General features: G+C 42.7%; 1 protein-coding gene across 2 annotated transcripts in view; it reads left to right on the top strand.

The window, feature by feature from the left end:
- Nucleotides 1-19,851, top strand: part of LOC149170708 (rhodanese-like domain protein) — a 292,286-nt gene that overhangs the window by 191,274 nt on the left and 81,161 nt on the right. For both annotated transcript variants that reach the window (XM_089423995.1, XM_089423996.1), the window contains exons 6-7: nt 8,948-9,030; nt 9,121-9,253. In XM_089423995.1, coding sequence (XP_089280121.1) covers nt 8,948-9,030; nt 9,121-9,253 — 216 coding nt within the window. The remainder of the gene's footprint in view (nt 1-8,947; nt 9,031-9,120; nt 9,254-19,851) is intronic.

Genomic DNA, 19,851 nt, shown 5'->3' with positions numbered 1-19,851 from the left:
CCTCTTTTCTGGTGTCAACTTTTTTGTTCTTCCTTGGGATAGGAAGGTTGTTGATCTTGTTGAGGGCCATATCTTCGTCAAAGGTGACATCATGACTTATCTCAACTTCCCTTTGACAAGCCACATAAATTTTATAGCTCTTAGAATTTTCGCTATAACCCACAAAGATTCCTTTCTTCCTTGATGCACCCAATTTGCTTTTTTTCTCTTTCGGTACATGAAAATAACGAGACTTCCAAAAATTCTAAAATGAGAGACATCAGGTTTCTTACTAGTGAACATTTCTTCAGGAGTCTTGGAGTCCAATGCTTGATGAGGGCATTAGTTTTGAACATACATGGCAGTATTTGTAGCTTCGGTCCATAAGAACTTCGGAAGCCCTTGATCATGAAGCATGGCACGAACAACTTCTACAATAGTACAATTCTTCCTTTCAGCCACATCATTCTGCTCAGGAGTGTATGGTGTTGTAGTCTCCCTCTTAATGCCAGCTTCTCTGCATTAATCATGGAATTCATTTGATTCGTACTCAGTCCCATTATCAGTCCTCAATATCTTGATTCTCTTCTCGGATTGGTTTTCGATCATGGCTTTGAAGTGACGGAACCAGGTGAACACTTCATCCTTCTTTTTTCAAGAAGTAGATTCAGCTCTTGTGAGAATATTCATCCGTAAAGGTGAGATCATATAAATATCCTCCCAAAGAGTTTACGAGCATCATACCAGATACTTCGAAGTGGATCAACTACAATATATCTGTGGTCTTGCTATTACGTGAGGGGAATGGTCTTGTTGTAGCGGCTACAACCACCCTCCAAAATTTTGTCCTACACCCAATTTCGGAGCCTCCCTTGAGAATTTCACTTGATGACTGCACACAGTCGGGTTCACTCCGTGAGCTTGTGTGAGTCTTCGCATCCACATTGCTTGTTCATTTAACCCAAGTTTTTGCATGTTGATATCGAAGTCATGCTTGCGACCATGTTCTAGTCATGCTCGAGGTCTTCGCTTCGTGTGTACATGTGTTTGCTACGAAAACATCTGTCGCACTCACACACAAAGTCACATTCACTGTCGCGCAAGCATCATCACGGTCGACCAATGATGACTCACAAGTGCCGGGCTTGTCGCTTGCACCGTCGGTCAGTCATGTTGAATGCGTGTGTCTAGATGGTTTGAGTTGTCTCGTCGTCGAGTCATGTAAGTGTGTGTTTGCAAGATCATATATGCATCTTTCACTCGTTCACACACTTAGTCATTTTTGCTGAAGTTCTGACGACTGGGCTTTCCTTTGACAGTTGGACCATCACCCCGCCATCGACTCGATTGACTATCACCCAGAACAACGCAAAAGCACTAAGCAAGTCATTTCAAGTTGCGCTGCCCGCAAGCAAATCAATCTGCCTTCATGCTAGTCAACTAGAGAGTTTGACCCAACAACCACCCCAGGACTGACTCCCCTCAAAAATTGCGCAGAGGCTGCAGACCTTGCCCGCTCCGCTGACTGAGAAAATTGCGCAGACAAGCCGGATAGACACCCACTGCCCATCCCTGTCTCCCTCTAAAAATTGCGCAGTTTTTCCAGCCAGGCCTCCCGACAGTCGATCGGCTGCTCACCCAGAAAATTGCACAGTTTTCATGAGCAAGCTCTCTGCTGCCCAATAGTCCGCTCAGCTCAGAAACTGCGTAGAGGTGATCAGCAGACCAACCTCCCAGCATCAGTGCAGTTTTTCCCGCCAGCAACTCCTGGCAACAGACTGCCAGTTCCCTCCAGGAATTGCGCAGTTTTTGCTGCCAAGCTCTAGCAGTTGACTGCCAGTTCCCCTCAGGAATTGCGCAGTTTTTGCTGCCAGTGACCTAGTAGCAAACTGCCAGTTCCCTCTAGGAATTGCGCAGTTTTTGTTGCCAATGTCCCGACAGCCAGCTGCCAGTTCCCTCCAGGAATTGCGCAGTTTTGGCTGCCAAGCTCCCACTGCCCACTCGTTTCGGAAACTGCGCAGATTTTGCCTGCCCAGCCTTCTTGCAGCCCGGACTGTTCCCTTCGAAAACTACGCAGTTTTCTCCTCTAGCTAAGCTAGACCTCGCGGACAGTCACTATCAATCCGGATTGCCCATCCTCATCACCCAGTGACTCTTGTGCAGTTTTCATCAGCAGTGCCTAGAGCCTCCATCTCGCCTTGCAACCTTATTGCCTTTCCCCGTCACCTGCATCCGAAATGATCATGTATCATGGTAGACTAGGAGTTTTTAGGATTTGATGTCGTCTCGTCATGAGTGACTGCAGGAACAGGTACACAAACAAACATGGCGCGATGACGAATGGGATGAACGAAGGGAGCACATGCAGAAGGACAGGTTCACCAACGGACGAACAAACGATGCATGCAAAGAGATGTGCTTGCGAACGGATGATCATGCAAAGATGTGTTTGCGAATGGACGAATGAGCAAACATGCAAGATGTGCTCACAGACGGACGAACGGATGAACATGCACTTTTCGTGAACAGACGAACTTGTCAAGCCTTCCAACATACAAGCAAGGAGCAATGTGCAAAAGCAACATCAAGCGAACCAACGACCATCGAAGACCTTGCGCACTTTGCCATGCAGAGGTGAAGCTATGACACACCATGAGGACATCCATCACCTAGCAACATTGCAACTCGACATGCACACCAGTAGCAGCACGAATGTACCAACCTTGTCATGTCAAGTCATGTCATGAGTCATGTTGTCCACATCCCCACTGTGGGCCATATTGTTTATCAATGCAATGTAACGTGGAAGTCCAAGAAACCCACTTGTTGTACAAAGAGTCATGTAAAGTCAAAGAGTCATGGAAGTTAAACAGTCATGAGGGTAGTCGAACATCCACAAGGGTTAGTTTCACCCTTGGCTATAAATACCCCCTCATTTGTACATGCAAAGGACTTTTCACCTCAGCTCCTCCCACATAGCCAAGAGAGTCTGTAATCTTTTCTTTGAGGAGTAAGTAGTGGCTCCAACACCCTGCCCACGGGGTTAGTGATGTATGGTGTAACGATGTGTCTTGGAACTTTCGCTTAATTCAGAAGCTTGCTAACAGGCCAACACGTTTTCACACATGTATTGTAACTGTTGTAAGACTAATCTTGAACACTTGTGATGCATGTTGCTTTAACCTGTGTTTCACACTTGAACTAATTCACTTGTTGTAATACATAATCTATTAATGAAAATGTGTTGTATATGCTATTAACGCTGTCCTGCTCATGGTGGCTACCCCCCAGACATCAGACAAACCTTTCACATAAAACTCGCTATAACAACCGTTACACTCGTGTGGACTCATCCACTGAGTGTTGTACATGTTATCTTCCCTTGTGTGTTGTGATTGCCGCATCTGTGTGGACTGTTCCTCCGGAAGCTGTGCACGTCCTGTTGTGTTGTGTGTTCCTAGCAGAGTTGGGACTTCCTCCCAACCGACTTGGGACTCACTTTCACCCTCTCCCTCTACAGTGAAAGAACCATTGACACAAGTAACACTTGCAATCACCAGGCATGCGAACGTCACTTCTCAAAGACAAAGCAAACCACTCTCCTGTGCTGACAAGCAAGAGTTGAGGCAAATCCTTAAGATAATGGCAATCGGGCCATCATACTGAATGGGACTCCCACACCAAATGGTGTGAGGTCTAGTTGGGACTTCATACCGGGGTGATCCCCTGAATGTTGGCGGGTCCAACACTGTCAATGGGTCCCCTTGTAAGTTTTCCTTCAGCACATCTCGGACATACACCTTCATGCTCTACTTTGAACTCGGGCATACCTGTCACCATCTGTCTCACATCGGGTAGAGCCTTATAATGAAGATGGGAAAACCTCCTGTGCCATAGTTCAGATTGTAGAGATGTGTCGCAAGACATGGTTCCCGATGGACTTCCTCCAACTTGATACAAAGTGTCAACCCTGAACCCAAGAGTAAAAGCATCTTTAAAATTCCTTTTCCAAACACGTACCTTTCCATCGATGAATGCCACCTTGTGTCCTCTATCTTCCATTACTGAAATGGACACCAGGTTCTTCTTGAGATCAGGTACATATAGAACTTTTTGTAAATGAATTGTGTTACCTTGATTCAATTAAAGGGTAACATTCCCTACTCCCTTCACGGGATAGGTGGCATCATCTCCAAGAATAATCTCCAAGTTTGTCTCCTTCTCTATTAGATTAGAGAGAACTTCCTTGTATCCAATGAAGTGCCTTGAGGCACCACTATCAATTAGCCAATTCCCCAAAGAGTCCAAAGGAGAGGTAGTGGAGAGGGCCGATATAAGATAGTATTCCTTTTGCTTATTGTTAACAACATTTGATTCTTCATACCTGGAGTTCCTTGCTTTCTTGGAGGGTTGACCATTTCCATGATGTCCCACATTCCTTTTTCCTTTGCCATTGAACCTGCCATTCCTTTGATTGTTGTTGTTGTTGTTGAAGTTGCCCCTGGAATGATTGTGATCATAATCATGTGATGTGTCTTTTCTATTTGGACACTCCCTCGCATAGTGGCCAAACTTATTGCAAACAAAGCACCTTCCCTTCCTTCCACCCTTAGATCCAAGCTTTCCATTGAAATGACCTTTAGACCCTGCATTATTTCTCCTTTTGGAATGAACGGAGAAAGCAGTGGGGTTGCTTCTATTAGAAGGCATTTCTTGCTCCACCATTCTTGTTTCATCTTGAATGCATCTTGGCATCAATTCTTCAAACCCTAGAATTCGATCATTATTGAGAATAGTGGTTCTAAATATATACCACTCGGGTGGGAGTCCTCCAAGGGTAGTGATAGTAAGTTCTCTGTCAGGAATGACCTCTCCAATCGAAAGTAGATCATTCTTGATCTCAGTGATCCTTAAGAAGTAGGATTGAATATCCTCGTCCTTGCCCTTCTTAATATCCTTCAACTTATTTTTGAGAAATAAAATTTGATTTGCATCACTAACCTTGAACATGCTGACCAACTTGTCGTAGATCTCCTTGGAGGTGTTCAAATCGGAGATGTAGGCCACCAGATGCTTGTCAATGGAATCTCTGATAATCTTCTTTGCTTTGACTTCAGCCTTATTGTACTTGGACTTCGTAGCAGCCGGTGCATTTGAAGGAGGCTCAGGGATTTTACCCTTCACATAATCCAACACTTCTTGTTCTTCCAAGGTCAAATCAAGAGACATCTTCCATCCATGATAGTCAGACTTTTCACGGAGCTTGTCTTCAGCCGGGAAGTGGGATGAGGAACCCATTGAGCCTTTTGTCCTTGTCCAATTGTCTTCGGTGATTGCTCTTTCACTCTTGCTTGGGCTTTGTCTTCACCTCAGCTTTGATACCATGTTAAAGTTTTGGTATGCTCTATGCTTAAGAGCAATTTACTTCAATTTATTTATTAGCCCAATATCAATATCCAGTTTAGTATTCACATCAACATGATAAAAAATGCAGATAGAACATAAACATAAACAGTGGAAGACAAGCCAAGACAAGAGGACACAAGATGTGGCACCAGCCAGGGACAAACCCCAATGTGGGGAAACCCTTGATCAATTCTTCTTATATTTTTCAATAGTTCAGCAGAGAGAGAGAGATAGTACAAATTGCAAATCTGATAATTTATGACAGCAGCAAGAAGCCCTAACCAGAAAAGTCAACACTGGTCAAACAGGGCAGAATTCTTCCTCTAAACAGCTTGGTCAAACCCAGTCAACTTTGGCCTCCAACAATAAACCCAAACAGTCCAAAACAGTCCGAAAATGTCCAGTCAAATCTGGTCAATAGAAGTAAACCATGTGGCCAGCCCTAGGACAGTCAACGCTGGTCAATGCAGGGGTCAAACAGCCTTGGAATTCATGCCCAGAATTGCGGCCTGCCCAAACAGAATTTCCTCACTCAAATCTGCAGTCAATGCTGGTCAACGCAGCCCTAGAAAGCCTCCCTGCAGCTCGGTCAACGCTGGTCAATGCTGGTCAACGCAGTCAACAGAAAACGTCCTCCTTCCTTTGCACGTGTGAGAGAAAGCTGCCAGATTTGCGTACCCAATCAAGTGAGGAGAGAGATGTGATGAGATGAGATGATGAAAAAATGACTTGAGGTCTCCTTTTATATGTAACGTTGAGGATGAGCTGGGGGTTAAAATCCCTGTTTTGCTTGCTGGCCGACTTTGACAATTTGTCCATAATATAAATAAATTCATATCTTCATTTTTACATGTCGGAATCGGATGATCTTTAGATCAAATCCTACACCTCTCGAAGAGAGGAATCCAAGAAAAATATCAGCTATCATAAATAAGATGACCTATGTGGAGTTTGGCCCTAGTTGCCAATTTTAACAAAATTACCTTGAAAAATGGTTCCCATGACTTGGAAAAACCATGCAGTTCCACATTTACAAGCTCTACGTCACTCTAAGCTTGTTTCTCAATATTATTTTCCTGTTCATGTTGTCACTTTGGAAGAGGTCCACTAGAGCTTTAATCATCGATTTGATCGACTGCTTCTATCCAAGTGTAGGATCAAATGATCCTTTATGGCATGCATGAATCCTTTGGGCTCTGATGCCCTTTACATGAACCACCTTATTTGTTGGATTTATCAGTTCAAGTAAACCAGTTTTTGCAAAACTCTCAAAGGTCATGTTTCTTCGAAAGCAAGGTTACCCTTGCCCTTGAGGATGGGAAGTTAAATGCTCCATCCAAACAATCTTCAAACCTAAGGCCCGCTGCTGCCATCTCTGGATCTGATATTTTTTTTGTCATGTGCTAAGTCCTCCTAGCACCTGCAAAAATAAAACTGCTGCTAGTTGATAGCACCTTCAAACCCTTGACTGGTAGGTCTCCCTCTAAATAGTGACCTCCTCCAATCACTGTTGGCTATAATCAGCAAACGATGTTGTACTGTCTGCTATAACCTGTTGCCTCTGTACCTCTTGCAAGTAAACCCTTTGTCACCCAGCTAATATGGCACTGCATCCCATAGTTTCCTGCGGCTATCACCCTGCGTGTATGGTTCCATACCTACTGTAGGGCGTGGCAGCTACTATGTGGTAGTTGCTCCATACCCTACGTGAATTGTACGATCTCATACAACTGCATTCAAATTGGCAGCTGTCTGACACATGCGTGCACTATTATTTTTTGCGACTGGCGATTGGATTTGGACAGTTTATTTTTCTTTTACCTTTTTTGTCTTAGCCTGCCATGTTTGCAGACACTTTTTTTCCATACTACGCATCTTTCTCTCGCCAGCTACTAACTATCTTGGTGTCTGTGTATGGCTACATACAACGGACTTACGATTTTTTCTCTGCTGTACGGCTTTTCCTTATCGCCTACAAGCATGTGTGTTTAGTGTGCGCTCCGTGTAGTCACTTTTTTTGTTTTGTGTACATCTTTTGCGACTCCTGTATGGTGGTTGCCTCTGTGCAATACTTAGAAACTGTTTTCTCTCAAACAACAAACTCTGATACCATGTTAATTTCTCTAACCCCAACAACTTGGTTAATTATTTCCTAGCAGATTGCTTGCTGTAAAATTTAATTATTACATAGATCTACTGAATAGAAAGCATTACTGAGTATTTAACACTTAACAAAAGATAACAATGGAAGCAAATTAAAAGAGCTATCCCATACACATCATAGATTTCTGCCTTTCAAAATTTGATTAATAAATCTTAATCATACAATAGTTCTGTTCTTCCAGGGATAATGGCCCTATGAGAAAGAATACAAATATAACAAAAACCTGGTGTTCTACTAGCTAATCAAACCCTTTGTAGAATTTGTCCATCGATCCTGCTTGGTTGATTTGGATCCTTCTCTCTTGTTGCCCCTTGCGCTCTTCCTCAAATCCCACACTTGGATGAAAGTCCTTTTTCACCTAATCACTGGGAATTCACTATCTCAATATGTTTTGTGCTCAAAGATGTGTCTTCTCCCTTAGCCTAGCCTTCTTTGAGTTATTGATTGAATCCACTACCCTAATCTTCAAAGTGATTGGCAGTTGAGATTAAATCCTGTCCACAACAACATTTTCATGGAAAAATTCATGAAAGCTCCACGAAAGGTGACTTTTAGTCTAACAACTTTTTTTGCACCCGGTTTTCTGCAGGTGATTTCTTATGACTAAGCAGAGTGAAGTAGTGCAGATGGTTCTAATGGTTAGCTTGGTTAATGCTTACAATGTTTCAGCAATGATTTCTATACACTAGATGAGGAACGATTAAAAGAAGGAAAATGGTACTTCAGGATTGGATCGTGAATTCATAGTATACTTCAGAGCAACTCCTAGTGAGGGACAATTGCTGGCATTATACCTCCACCACTGATGGAGGATCACTCAAAACAGTGGTTTCGAGGATTTTAGGCTATCAGAGGACAATAATTTGGGCAAATTTTAGTTGATTGAAATTTTTTAAGGAACCTAGATGCAGAGTTGTTGGACCACTAAAGGAGACAATTAATATGTAATACCTAAGGAGCAAGATATTGCAATTCTAAGAAGTAGAACTTACTCTTGGTGGGGAACTAGGGAATTCGTAGCTATTAGAGAATGAAAACCCAGCTTGTAAAATGCTTGAAAATGGTGTCCTTTAAATACAAGGGATGCCTCTACATTTGATTGGCATCTTGTATGTAATTGACCATTTGAAGTAGATGAATATTCTGATTCTTTCATGTTGCTTACATTTTGCCTTTCCCACATAAGTGACTTACAAATACACACAAATAGAAAGCCCACTCAAATACAAACATTTAGATATATACAAGAGAGATAAGCATAAAAACCTTTTTCTAATTGTCTTGTGCAAGGTGTTCATCATAACATTGCTCCACCAAGTACTTAGTTTCACATTTGTTATTTGCTTGCTTATCTCTTTTAAATCAATGGTTCCTGAACTTTGTGAGTTAAATGGACAGTTATCTGGTGGTGTTCAACGTTATTTGGAGGCATATCCTGATGGGGGGTTCTTCAAAGGCAAAAACTTTGTTTTTGACCACAGGTATGGACATCTTTTAATGTCAAGTTAAAGCTTCATATTGTTTGGGTTGTTAAAGCTTTTATAGTCAGTTTCCTGGACTTCTTTCTGCAGGATTTCAGTTGGAAGTCTTGATAAAGAAGTTATTGGTTCATGCTTACTTTGTCATAATCCCTTTGATGATTATACTTCACGTTGTCGATGTTCTAATTGCCGAATGCTAGTCTTGGTCTGCAATCAATGCCAGGTATGAAACATAGAGCTATGCAGTTTTCTTTGAATCCACTTAATTGAAAATTAAGAAAGATCACTGTTTGACAGAGTTACAATCTGTCATAATACAGTGAACATGTAATACAACAGATTCATGGTAGCTTAGCTGTGTGCATTGAAGATACATTGCTTGACTCCTAAGCTTCAAGTTGAGGAGGAAAATATAGGTCTTCAACACATTGGTGGTAAATATAGAAATTTTAGCAACTATGTTTTCAGTTGCAATGAATCTTCATTTAATGCTGTGAAAAACTGTGTACGTAGGAAATATGGCAACACACTTAATTGAAAAAACACTACTAATTCAACCTTGTGAAGAAATATGTACCGTCAGGTTAGCAAAATCATAGTACGAAATTCTTTTTGCCAGTTCTTTGCACTGTTAAAATCATACGAAATATCTTGATTTGGTATATTGTTTAACCTTGATGATCTATGGATTTCCACCAAACATAGGCAAGTTTTTCCTATGAATATGGGGTGCCATCATTTTTTTGTGTACTTATATCTACTCTTAGGTTTCCTTTCACATAGTACAAGTATTCCAACATTCTATGACCATTCTCTAACCATTCTTCGTAAGTCCCATCTCAAATAGCCAGAGTTTCACCTCTATGCCAGGTTTGATTGTCACAGTTGTTATGGGCTGTCCAAACTCAATCTTGAGTGCTTCCCCAGCAACTGAAGGTTCTTTATCAGTGTCGTTAACCTTATCTTAGTGAGACAAGTTTTGGAAATCTTTAAATGTCTTACAGAACTTTTTATCACATCCTTTAATCTCCTTAGCTATCATGTTCTTCATGTTCCTGATATTGGTGGGTCTCTTGGATCTTGTTTATGTATTTCAAACCTCCTTATCTTAGTGTTGTTGATGTCTTGAATTTATTGGCAGTGCCAAATGTATGCAGCATTTTTGCTGCCAATCATTGTTGCAGAATAATGACTTCATCCACAAGCTCTATCAATCTATGTTAAATGGAGTTAGAGGAGGAAGGGTTTTGCTAAATTTAGCAGGTGCATTAAATTGGCAGAGGGACCCACAAGTGGGGCCAAGGCACAGTTACACTTTTTTATTATTCTTTGACTTAGAAAAATTTAAATTTTCCTATAGTAAAAAATTAGATCGATCTCAGCTGTCCAAGGAGATTTAATCTCAGCCATTCATGGCAGTGGTGGGCCCAGGTCAACTTCTAAGAGGGAAAAAGGGCGCAAAACTTGGTCATTATGCACTAGAGACTTGGTGGCTGAAAGGCAGCAAGAAGAGAACACTTCAGGCTAGGGTTTCAGAGAATTAGGGGCTTCAGATCAGCACAAATATAGGGAGAAAGGGAGGCTGTTGCAGCATCATATATTTTCCAGCCAGCGTAGACTTCAGCTAGGCCGTATTCAGTGCACAGAAGAGGTCAAGTTCAGGCTGTACAAATATTTACGAGTTCATACAGTGTGCAGACTTATTGGGCCGAGAGGCTGAGAGGGGATGTATGTTGCTTTTCCATGATACTGGAGTCTAGGTTAGAATCTTACAATCATTGATGTTACCAATCCAAGTATTACAACAAACTACTTTGCACAGCGGAATATAAATAATAGTAAATCAACACGTGCACAAATATAGACAACTTTTTACAATTTTTCAACTGCCGAACTTTTTTCTATTAACAAATTGATACTACAATTGTCTAGGGCTCTCGTACCAAGGATAATGGTCTTCATACATCCACTAATACAAGACTATCACTGGGACTTGGTGCCAACAACTATGACAACCAAACTACCTGAACAAGATACACTAACCATCTGGCTGATGTAGCGTGCCCTCTCAGCTCCTCTCGGTCATACCCTGAACTAGGGTTGTGGGCGAGTGCCCCCCCAACCCCCCTTCGAATCTGCTCCTGGAGCGTGCTCCACTTGGTAGCAGATAGGGAGTGACCTCGGGAGCACGCTCCCTAAAAAAATTGCGCTCCTTGTTTTTTAGGGAGTGGTCGGGAGCGGGAGTGTTCGCTCCCTGACCGCTAACGCTCCCTTTCTCTCCCGGAGTGAAATTTTTAAGGAGGGAGGGGTCGGTGAACAAATGCTCCCGACTGCTCCCTCCTTAAAAATTTTGCTCTCGCCAGTGAAAAAGGCGTATGGCGGACATGCAATAGACAGGGAGGGAAGGGGAGGGAAAAATAAGATAAAAGGCCCTCCTCCCCTCCCATTATTCACCATTTTCACAGTGAGAGAGCAAGAGAGGGCTTTTGGAATTGGAGCTTGAGTTGAGGAGGGAGATTCAGAGAAAGATTGGGAGTATTGCTTGGGAGCTTGAGGAGCTTGCAAGGGAGATTGGAGCTTGGGAATGAAGGCCAGAGAGATAGGATCTAGACTCTAATCTAACATTTGTGTTTTTTATATGTTCATTGCTAAATGAAAATGTTCTCTTCGCTCTTTCCTATTCCCATTCCTCCATTTTATTGCAGGCTCAAAACTTCAAACATCATGGCTATATGGCTTGGCATTCTCTTGTTGTTGGTTCCTTTTTTTGTTATTATGGTGTTGGAGAGTAGGAGGGTTGATCATGATGAAGAGGATGAAGAAGTGGGTTTTAGTGGATTTGATGAAAACCCTGGAGAGGAGGAAGTGGAGAGTGGAGATGATGAGGGCACAAAAACAAAACTAGACCAAACCCCATTGTGGAAATATGTTTCTAGGTCAGAAGGAAGGAAAGGGGGCGGAATCACTAAATTTACATGCCTCCATTGCAAAAACACTTACACAAGTTCATACACTCGTGCTAGAAGGCTCCTCTTTGGGAAAAGGCCATGGGATGGAGATAAACAAATAGGAATCCGAACTTGTTTAAGTGTGTTAGCACCATAGAGAGCCAAATACATAAGGGAAGAGGAGGAAGCCCAATACAGATCTAAAAGATCAAAGGGTGTCTTTGAACATGATAGCCCACAATCACATGCACAAAGAACTCCATCAACATCCTCCCATGGTAGTGGATATGGAGGCACAGGAACAAACATCCCTTTAAGGCATAGAACCATATCAGATTTCCTTGACGAAGGGTGTAGGAATGATGTGGATTAAAAAATTTACCGATTTCTCTATGCATGTGGGATACCATTAAATGTTCTTCGCTCACCTTATTGGAATGAAATGGTTTCTACCATTAATGATGCCCCCAAAGGATACAAGAGCCCTGAGTATGACAAGGATAAAACCGTGGGACTTGATCATGAAAAAGAAAAAATAACACATTCTTTGGGTAAAATGACAAATTCTTGGAATGAGCATGGGGTATCCATTGTATTTGATGGATGGACAAATGTTAAAGGAAAGCCATTGATAAGTGTTCTTGTTGTGTCTAATAATGGTGCAATTTTCCTTTCAACATATGATTACTTAGAAAAGTTCAAGACTGCCATCAACATTGCAAAACCATTACTTGAAACAATTGAACGTATTGGGCCATACAATGTCATCCAAGTCATCACTGATAATGCTTCTAATTGTAAGGACGCAGGAGCAATTATTGAGGATAGATACCCCAACATATTTTGGTTTGGGTGTTTGGTTCACACAATGAACCCTTTGATGCATGATATTATTAAAAACAAACAACCTCAATACAGATGGATTGGTGATTTGTACAAGAGAGGCAAGAGTGATAAAATTTATTACCAATCATAGCAATACCCATGGGCTTTTCCGTAGTCACCCAAGTTTGGAGTTGTTGAAGATTGTGAAGACTAGATTTGCTAGTTGTTACCTCACCTTCAGCCGCATTTTGAAGGTAAGAGAGTCATTGGCTAGCATGGTATCAAGTCAATGCTAGAAGGTATTAAAGGACAAGGCTCCAACGACAATTGATAGGCAAAGTTTTGAACAGGTGGAGGAGACTGCTCTCGATGGTCTGTTTTGGGCACGTGTGAGGGAAGTTTTGCAATTCACCAAGCCCATTTATAGCATGATTCGTTTTGTAGATACATATAAACCAGTGATTGGGGAGGTGTATGAGTAGATGGACAACATGTTGGGGCAAATAAAAGATATTGTTCAAGAAAAAGATCCCAACTTGTATACAATGATTCACAATTGTGTGTGTTTACTGTGGAATAAAATTAATTTTCCACTATATGCCTTGGCATATATCCTTATGCCAAAATACTACTCTCCATCTTGGTTGGGCCAACCTGCACCTGGGGGTGGGGTTAGGATCAAACCTCATACAGATCCAAAGGTATTTGAAGGATATATGAAAGCATTAGACAAGTTGGTCCCTGATAAGGAGGAGTGTGCTAAGCTGTGCCTTGAATTAGGTAGATACTTCAGTTGCACTGGTTTGTTTGGTTCTTTGCACGCAATGGAAGATAGGGACAAATTTGATGCTATCACATGATGGGAAGCATATGGTGGCCAGGGACTTTTGCCAAAATTGGAAAAAAAAAGTGCTCTTACAGGTTGTAAATACTTCTTTTGCAAAGAGGTGTTGGAGCACCTACAACTTCATCCATAATGTGAGAAGAAACAGATTCAATGAAAACCGGGCAGAAAGCTTGGTTTATGTGCACTACAACTTGAGGTTGTTGAGTCATTATTGTGATCAGGCTTATGAGGATACATCATATAAAACTTGGGACAACAACCTAGAGGACGATAATTTGGAGGATGGCACTATACATCTAGAAGAATTGGAAGTAGAACTTTTGAAAGATGATGATGAAGCAACAACAGCCATGCCACCCCCACCATCCAGTAGCAGTGCTCGAGTTCCAACAATTGTTCCTTTGCTATCGCCACCTCCATCTACATCCTCATGTGGAGGGCATGTGCCTTCTGGTTCTGGTCGTGCGACTATGCGGGAGGAGACTCCTAGAAGACCACCACGACCTGCTCAGAAATTAGACATTTCTTGTGGCAAGAGGCCCAAGCATTAGCAATAGATAATAGATTTACTTGTATTTTCTAGTTTCTAGTAGTTTTTATAACTATTGACTCTTTCATATTTATTATGATATGTTTTGTAAACAATATATGACAATTCAAGTTTGAAGTTGGCAGTTATAACTCATTGGTAATGAATTATGAATATGATGCTTCGTGAAAGTTGAAAATTGAAACATTCCATTTCATGTTAGATATTTTTTTGTTATAGTTTGGTTACTTCGTAATGGTAATGATTACAAGTACAACTTTAGTGATCAATGATGATAAATGTTATATTTTGAATTTTGAAAGCTTGAAACTTAAAGATTGATGAATCATGAGACTCGATATTTTGTATGTTACTAACTTGTGGACGTGGTTGATGAAGATTATAACTTTTAGATGATTGACGTTATATGGTTCAATCCATGTTTTTATGTTTTTTATATCTAATTCCCCATTCTACCTGCTTTTATTTGTTGATTTTTCTGAATCTAAAACATTAGAAATTCCTATTGCACTATCTGGTTTATTTCACCTACTTGTTTATTCTTTAACAAGTTATTTAACCATATAAATACTGAAAATAAACACAAATGCAGTCTCAACCATCTACAGATCATCAATTGAAAGAATAAACAAACACACAAGGGAAACCGTTATTTTTGGACAATCATTCCTGGAAAAACCCAACTTGGGAAAATCGGTGCAACAGTTCTGAGGGTTTTATTATTAAGCAACTCTTCTGAGTACACTAGGTGCCAAACTGGCTCACCCGATAGAGATAAAAAATCTAGCAGTAATACCTCTCTTCGGAAGCAGATATTCTGAAAGTCTGCCCCACGAAACCCTCTCCAGCACAATCTGAAGCTTTGCGTCAGCGCTCCTGGCCTCTGCGTCAGCCCTTTGAGGCTTTGTGCAACCTCTCTGGCCCTCTGCGTCAACCCTCCTGGCCTCTGCGTCAGCCCTTTGAGGCTTTGTGCAACCTCTCTGGCCCTCTGCGTCACTTCTGCAGCCTTTGCGTGGATGACGTAGGCCCTTCTGGCCTTTGTACAACCTCTGCATGGCTCCCTTTGGCTCTGCGTCTGCCTCTCTGCCTCTGTACTCACGGCCCCTCGCTGCAAACTGATCACTGGTTCGATTTCTCTTAGCAAACCCTGCTCTAGAAAATCGAACTGACTGATCACTCTGGTGTATCTCCAACTGACCCTCAAGCCTCCTCTTATACTTTTTCTGTTGAGTCTTCAACGGCCGAGATTACATCTCTAATCAACTGCTAAGATTAGATTTGGCTTGATCCATGTCCTTCAAAACCTTCTAACCCAGTTTTATATTAATACCCATTAATATTTTATTTTTCCTAAGTTTAGACTTAGGAACTCCATTAAAAATATTAATTATTTCAATATCTCCTTAACCGGGTAGAATCTGCCCAAACCATTTTTGGGTCTTGGAGATCTCATGTGCTTTAACCTTTCCACCAATTTTCATGGCTAGAGCACATCCGATGCTACCAAAAAATCAACACTCCCTCTTAGCAAGGAATGTGTTGTAGTAATGCTTCACCATAGAAGCATCACATTGATCCTCCGCATCGGTATCTATGTTGATGCTTGGCATGCTGCCTCACATCCCCTGCACTGCTGCTTCCTATACTGTTGCTTATGAAACTGGCACTGCCATTGCTACATCTGTACTACAACTCCTTCTCAACATGCTGCATCGTGCTGCCCATAACACTACCACTGCTAACTACTGCATTGCAACTCAGTTACCGAGAAGTAAGTAACTGACTTCACCCAAATATTGACATTCTGGTCAGTCTGGAAGCCTCGTGAAGCTGAAGCCACCTATGCTCCCTCTGCTGCCACTGCGCTGCTGCAAACACCTTTGTGCCTCTCGCACTGCTGCAACCTCTACTGTGCTATTACAGACTTCTACACTCTAGCCCTGCCTTTCTGCTCCACCACACTTTGCTCCACCTGACACCTGTCATCATGCTATTGTCGTTAAGGGCTTCCGTAGCCGAATGTGATCCAAGAGTTTGGGCACCTCAAGGATCCTGCCCCTCATCCCCTATAGTCTACCTGACTACAGCTCGATGTCTCCCCACCTCTTCTCTAGAGGTACATGAGTGCTCATGGCACAATCGTCATCCTCCTTTACCTCCTATTTCACCTTCGTTAGCGCTGCGTTGGAGTCAGACGCCTCTCCCTTATTTTTCTTCCTGGGACACTGGCTTGCATAATGGCCCAACTCCCCATAGTTGAAGCACTTAATCTTGGAGAGGTCTTTTTTCTTCCTCTTCCCATGCTCTCCCGCAGATGCTAGAGTTGCATCCTCTTCCTCCTCTTTCTTGACCCGAGCCCCTTCGCTGCTACTTCCCGTCTTGGTTAGCTATCTGATCTCTTCTTGGCGAAGAGCTGCCCACAATTCTTCCCATCCTGAAAGATGCGCTCTCTGCCCAAAATGCTTTGGATGAACGTCTCCCACTCCTCGGAGACTGCGTTCAAGGCAGTCCTCACCATCAATTCCTGATCCGGCGTGGCCCCTATAGAAGTCAGCTGGTCTTGGATCTCCTGCAACCTGCTGAGGAAGTGATCTATGTGCTCCCCCTTCTGCATCTGGTACGACCGCCGCTGATTCTCTAGTAGCATCTTCCTCTGCATGGAAGTGCCTTGATACAGTGTCTTCAAGGTATCCTTTGTCATCTCCTTTTCGGCGATATGCTGGACCACATGATCCTTGACCCCATCAAGGATTATGCATTTCGCCTTGGCCATCGCATCCTCATACTTATCGTTATCAGCCGGGTCAACAAGGATAGCCACGGTTCTCAAGGCAAAGGCCTTGATGTGATGTTTATCCAGAACGGACAGGATCTTGCCCTTCTAGATCACAAAGTTGGACGCCCTGTCCAACCTATCCTGATCCCTCAGTCCATTCATGTCCATCTCTCTGCTCTTCTTTTCGACTCCTCCGAGTCTCTACTTCCCTCTGGAAGTTCTCTCTTTGACTCCCTCTGAGTCTCTACTTCCTGCTTGGAAGTTCTCTGCTAGACTCCCTCTGAGTCTCGATTTCCCTCCTGGAAATCCTCCTGCCAACCGTCAAATCACACCTCTCCGATCTCCTATGCACCTGCAACACTGATCTGGATTTCTTGGCTAGAAATCCGCCTAGGTAGCGACTCCCTCTACCTTGGTTTTGCCCCGTTAGGTACTATTCTGTCTCGACAGCAACAACACCCCACCAACTTCACTCCCCGCAATTTGCCCGTAGCTTCCTATGCCCTAGCAACTGAAAGGACTAAGCCTCTAGGCTTTGCGCAATCCCGGGAAGGTTGATTTGCTCCCTTGGCCAATTGCGTCAAGCCCCCTAGTCTCTGCGTGGCTCTTCGCGAAGCTCTTCTATCTTCTTCTGCCTCTGCGCTGGCCTCTCTCTGGATCAAACTGATGATGTAGGCCCTTTGTGTCAACCCTTCTCTATTGCTTTCTGCCTAGGAACAACTTATGTCCCTCGGGACAGTGGTTTCTACTGCAAATTCTCTGATTCAGCTGGTGCCTTTAGCTCTCCTGTGATCTGCAATGCTCTGATACCATGTTGATTTTTCTGAATTTAACACATCAGAAATTCCTACTGCACTATTTGGTTTATTTCACCTACTTGTTTATTCCTTAACAAGTTATTTAACCATATAAATACTAAAAATAAACACAAATGCAGTCTCAACCATCTACAGATCATCAACTGAAAGAATAGACAGACACACAAGGGAAACCGTTATTTTTGGACAATCATCCCCGGAAAAACCCAACCTGGGAAAACCGGTGCAATAGTTCTGAGGGTTTTATTATTAGGCAGCTTTTCTGAGAACACTGGGTGCCAAACTGGCTCACCCGACAGAGATAAAAAAATCTGGCAGTAATACCTCTCTTCAGAAGCATATATTCTGAAAGTCTGCCCCGCGAAACCCTCTCTAGCACAATCTGAAGCTCTGCGTCAGCCCTCCTAACCTTTGTGTCAGCCCTCCTGGCCTTTGCATCAACCCTTTGAGGCTCTGCACAACCTCTTTGGCCCTCTGTGTCACTTCTGCAACCTCTGTGTGGATGATGCAGGCCCTTCTGGCCTTTGTACAACCTCTGCTAGCCTTTGCGTGGCTCCCTCTAGCTCTACATCTGCCTCTCTACCTCTGCGCTGGTCTTCCAACACTATCTCTGCCTCTTTGCCTCTATACTCACCGCCCCTCGTTGCAAACTGATCACTGGTTCGATTTCTCTTAGCAAACCCTGCTCTAGAAAATCGAATTGACTGATCACTCTAGTGTATCTCCAACTGACCCTCAAGCCTCCTATTATACTTTTTCTGTTAAGTCTTCAATGACCAAGATTACATCTCTAATCAACGGCTAAGATTAAATTTGGCTTGAGCCATGTCCTTTAGAACCTTCTAACCCAATTTTATATTAATATCCATTATTATTTTATTTACCTAAGTTTAGACTTAGGAACTCCATTAAAAATATTAATTATTTTAATATCTCCTTAATCGGGTAGAATCTGCCCAAACCATTTATGGGTCTTGGAGATCTCATATGGTTTAGCCTCTCCACCATTTTTCATGGCTAGAGTACATCTAATGCTACCAAAAATCAACATTGTTGACATATATGCATCAAAATATATAAAACTATATATTATATAAAAATTTGCTCTTGATTCGCTCCTGAACTAAGAGCTTTTGAAAATGTTGCTCCTCGCTCCCGCTCCCACTCCCTGCTTTCGCTCCTGCTCCCAAGTAACCTTGCCCTGAACACACATGCCTGGTCCTTTGGCTCTCGATCTAGAACAACTCCAATCTTCCTCTGTCAATGAACCAACTTCATTAGGTCATTGAACTCAGCTTCACCTGCTCTCGAGCTGACCGTTCGTCCTTCAACACATCAATACATCGAGACTTCTGTCGAGTTGTTCAAAGTCTTGTTTGTTAACAACTCTCAACTGCCTAGTGTTGCTCCTTAGCTCCGTTGGGACTTCTTGCCCAACTAGTTGCTCGTTAGTCCTTCAAGGACACAACTCCTTCAGGAATTTCTTCCTACTGGTGCCTTCCTGTGCTGCCTGATGAAGACACGCCTTAGGGTAGGGAGGGATACCACCTATCACTGCAAGATGTCCTTCTCTAACAATGAACTTGGGCTAATGTGATGTGCTCCCTTAACCTCCTTTCTCCATCCTTCAAGAATCAGTCTTGAGCTCACCTAATTCTGCCTCTTCTAGCGGCACATTTGTCCTTCAATGACCTGCACTTAGGGCTTGGAGCAAGCCACTCTAGCCCTCCTAACTCTTGATATTTTGGCAGCTTCACAAATTGTCCTACACTAGGACAACATCCTCTAGCAAACAAACCAAACTACGAAGAATACATACCTTTGTTTTGGGACTCTTTCTGCTGCCTTCAACCTAGGCCCTGTGCTGCTACAAACCTAAAGTATTCAGCCTAGTTAGGACACCAAATTAACCCTCAACCAAACCTACAATCACATCAAAACCTTCGCTGCCTCTTGTCAACAGATTTTCCTACCTTCGCTTGTTACCTGTCTTCTTTAGGGTGCTAACTAGCCCTCCATTTGACTGCAAACCAACCCTATTCTAGGGCTTGGTCCCC

This window comes from Pinus tabuliformis, chromosome 4_2, assembly GCF_031772625.1.
Source record: "Pinus tabuliformis cultivar Carrire ecotype Pingquan chromosome 4_2, CPIR1, whole genome shotgun sequence".
Lineage (NCBI taxonomy): Eukaryota > Viridiplantae > Streptophyta > Pinopsida > Pinales > Pinaceae > Pinus > Pinus tabuliformis.
This window is presented reverse-complemented; position numbering and strand designations above follow the sequence as displayed.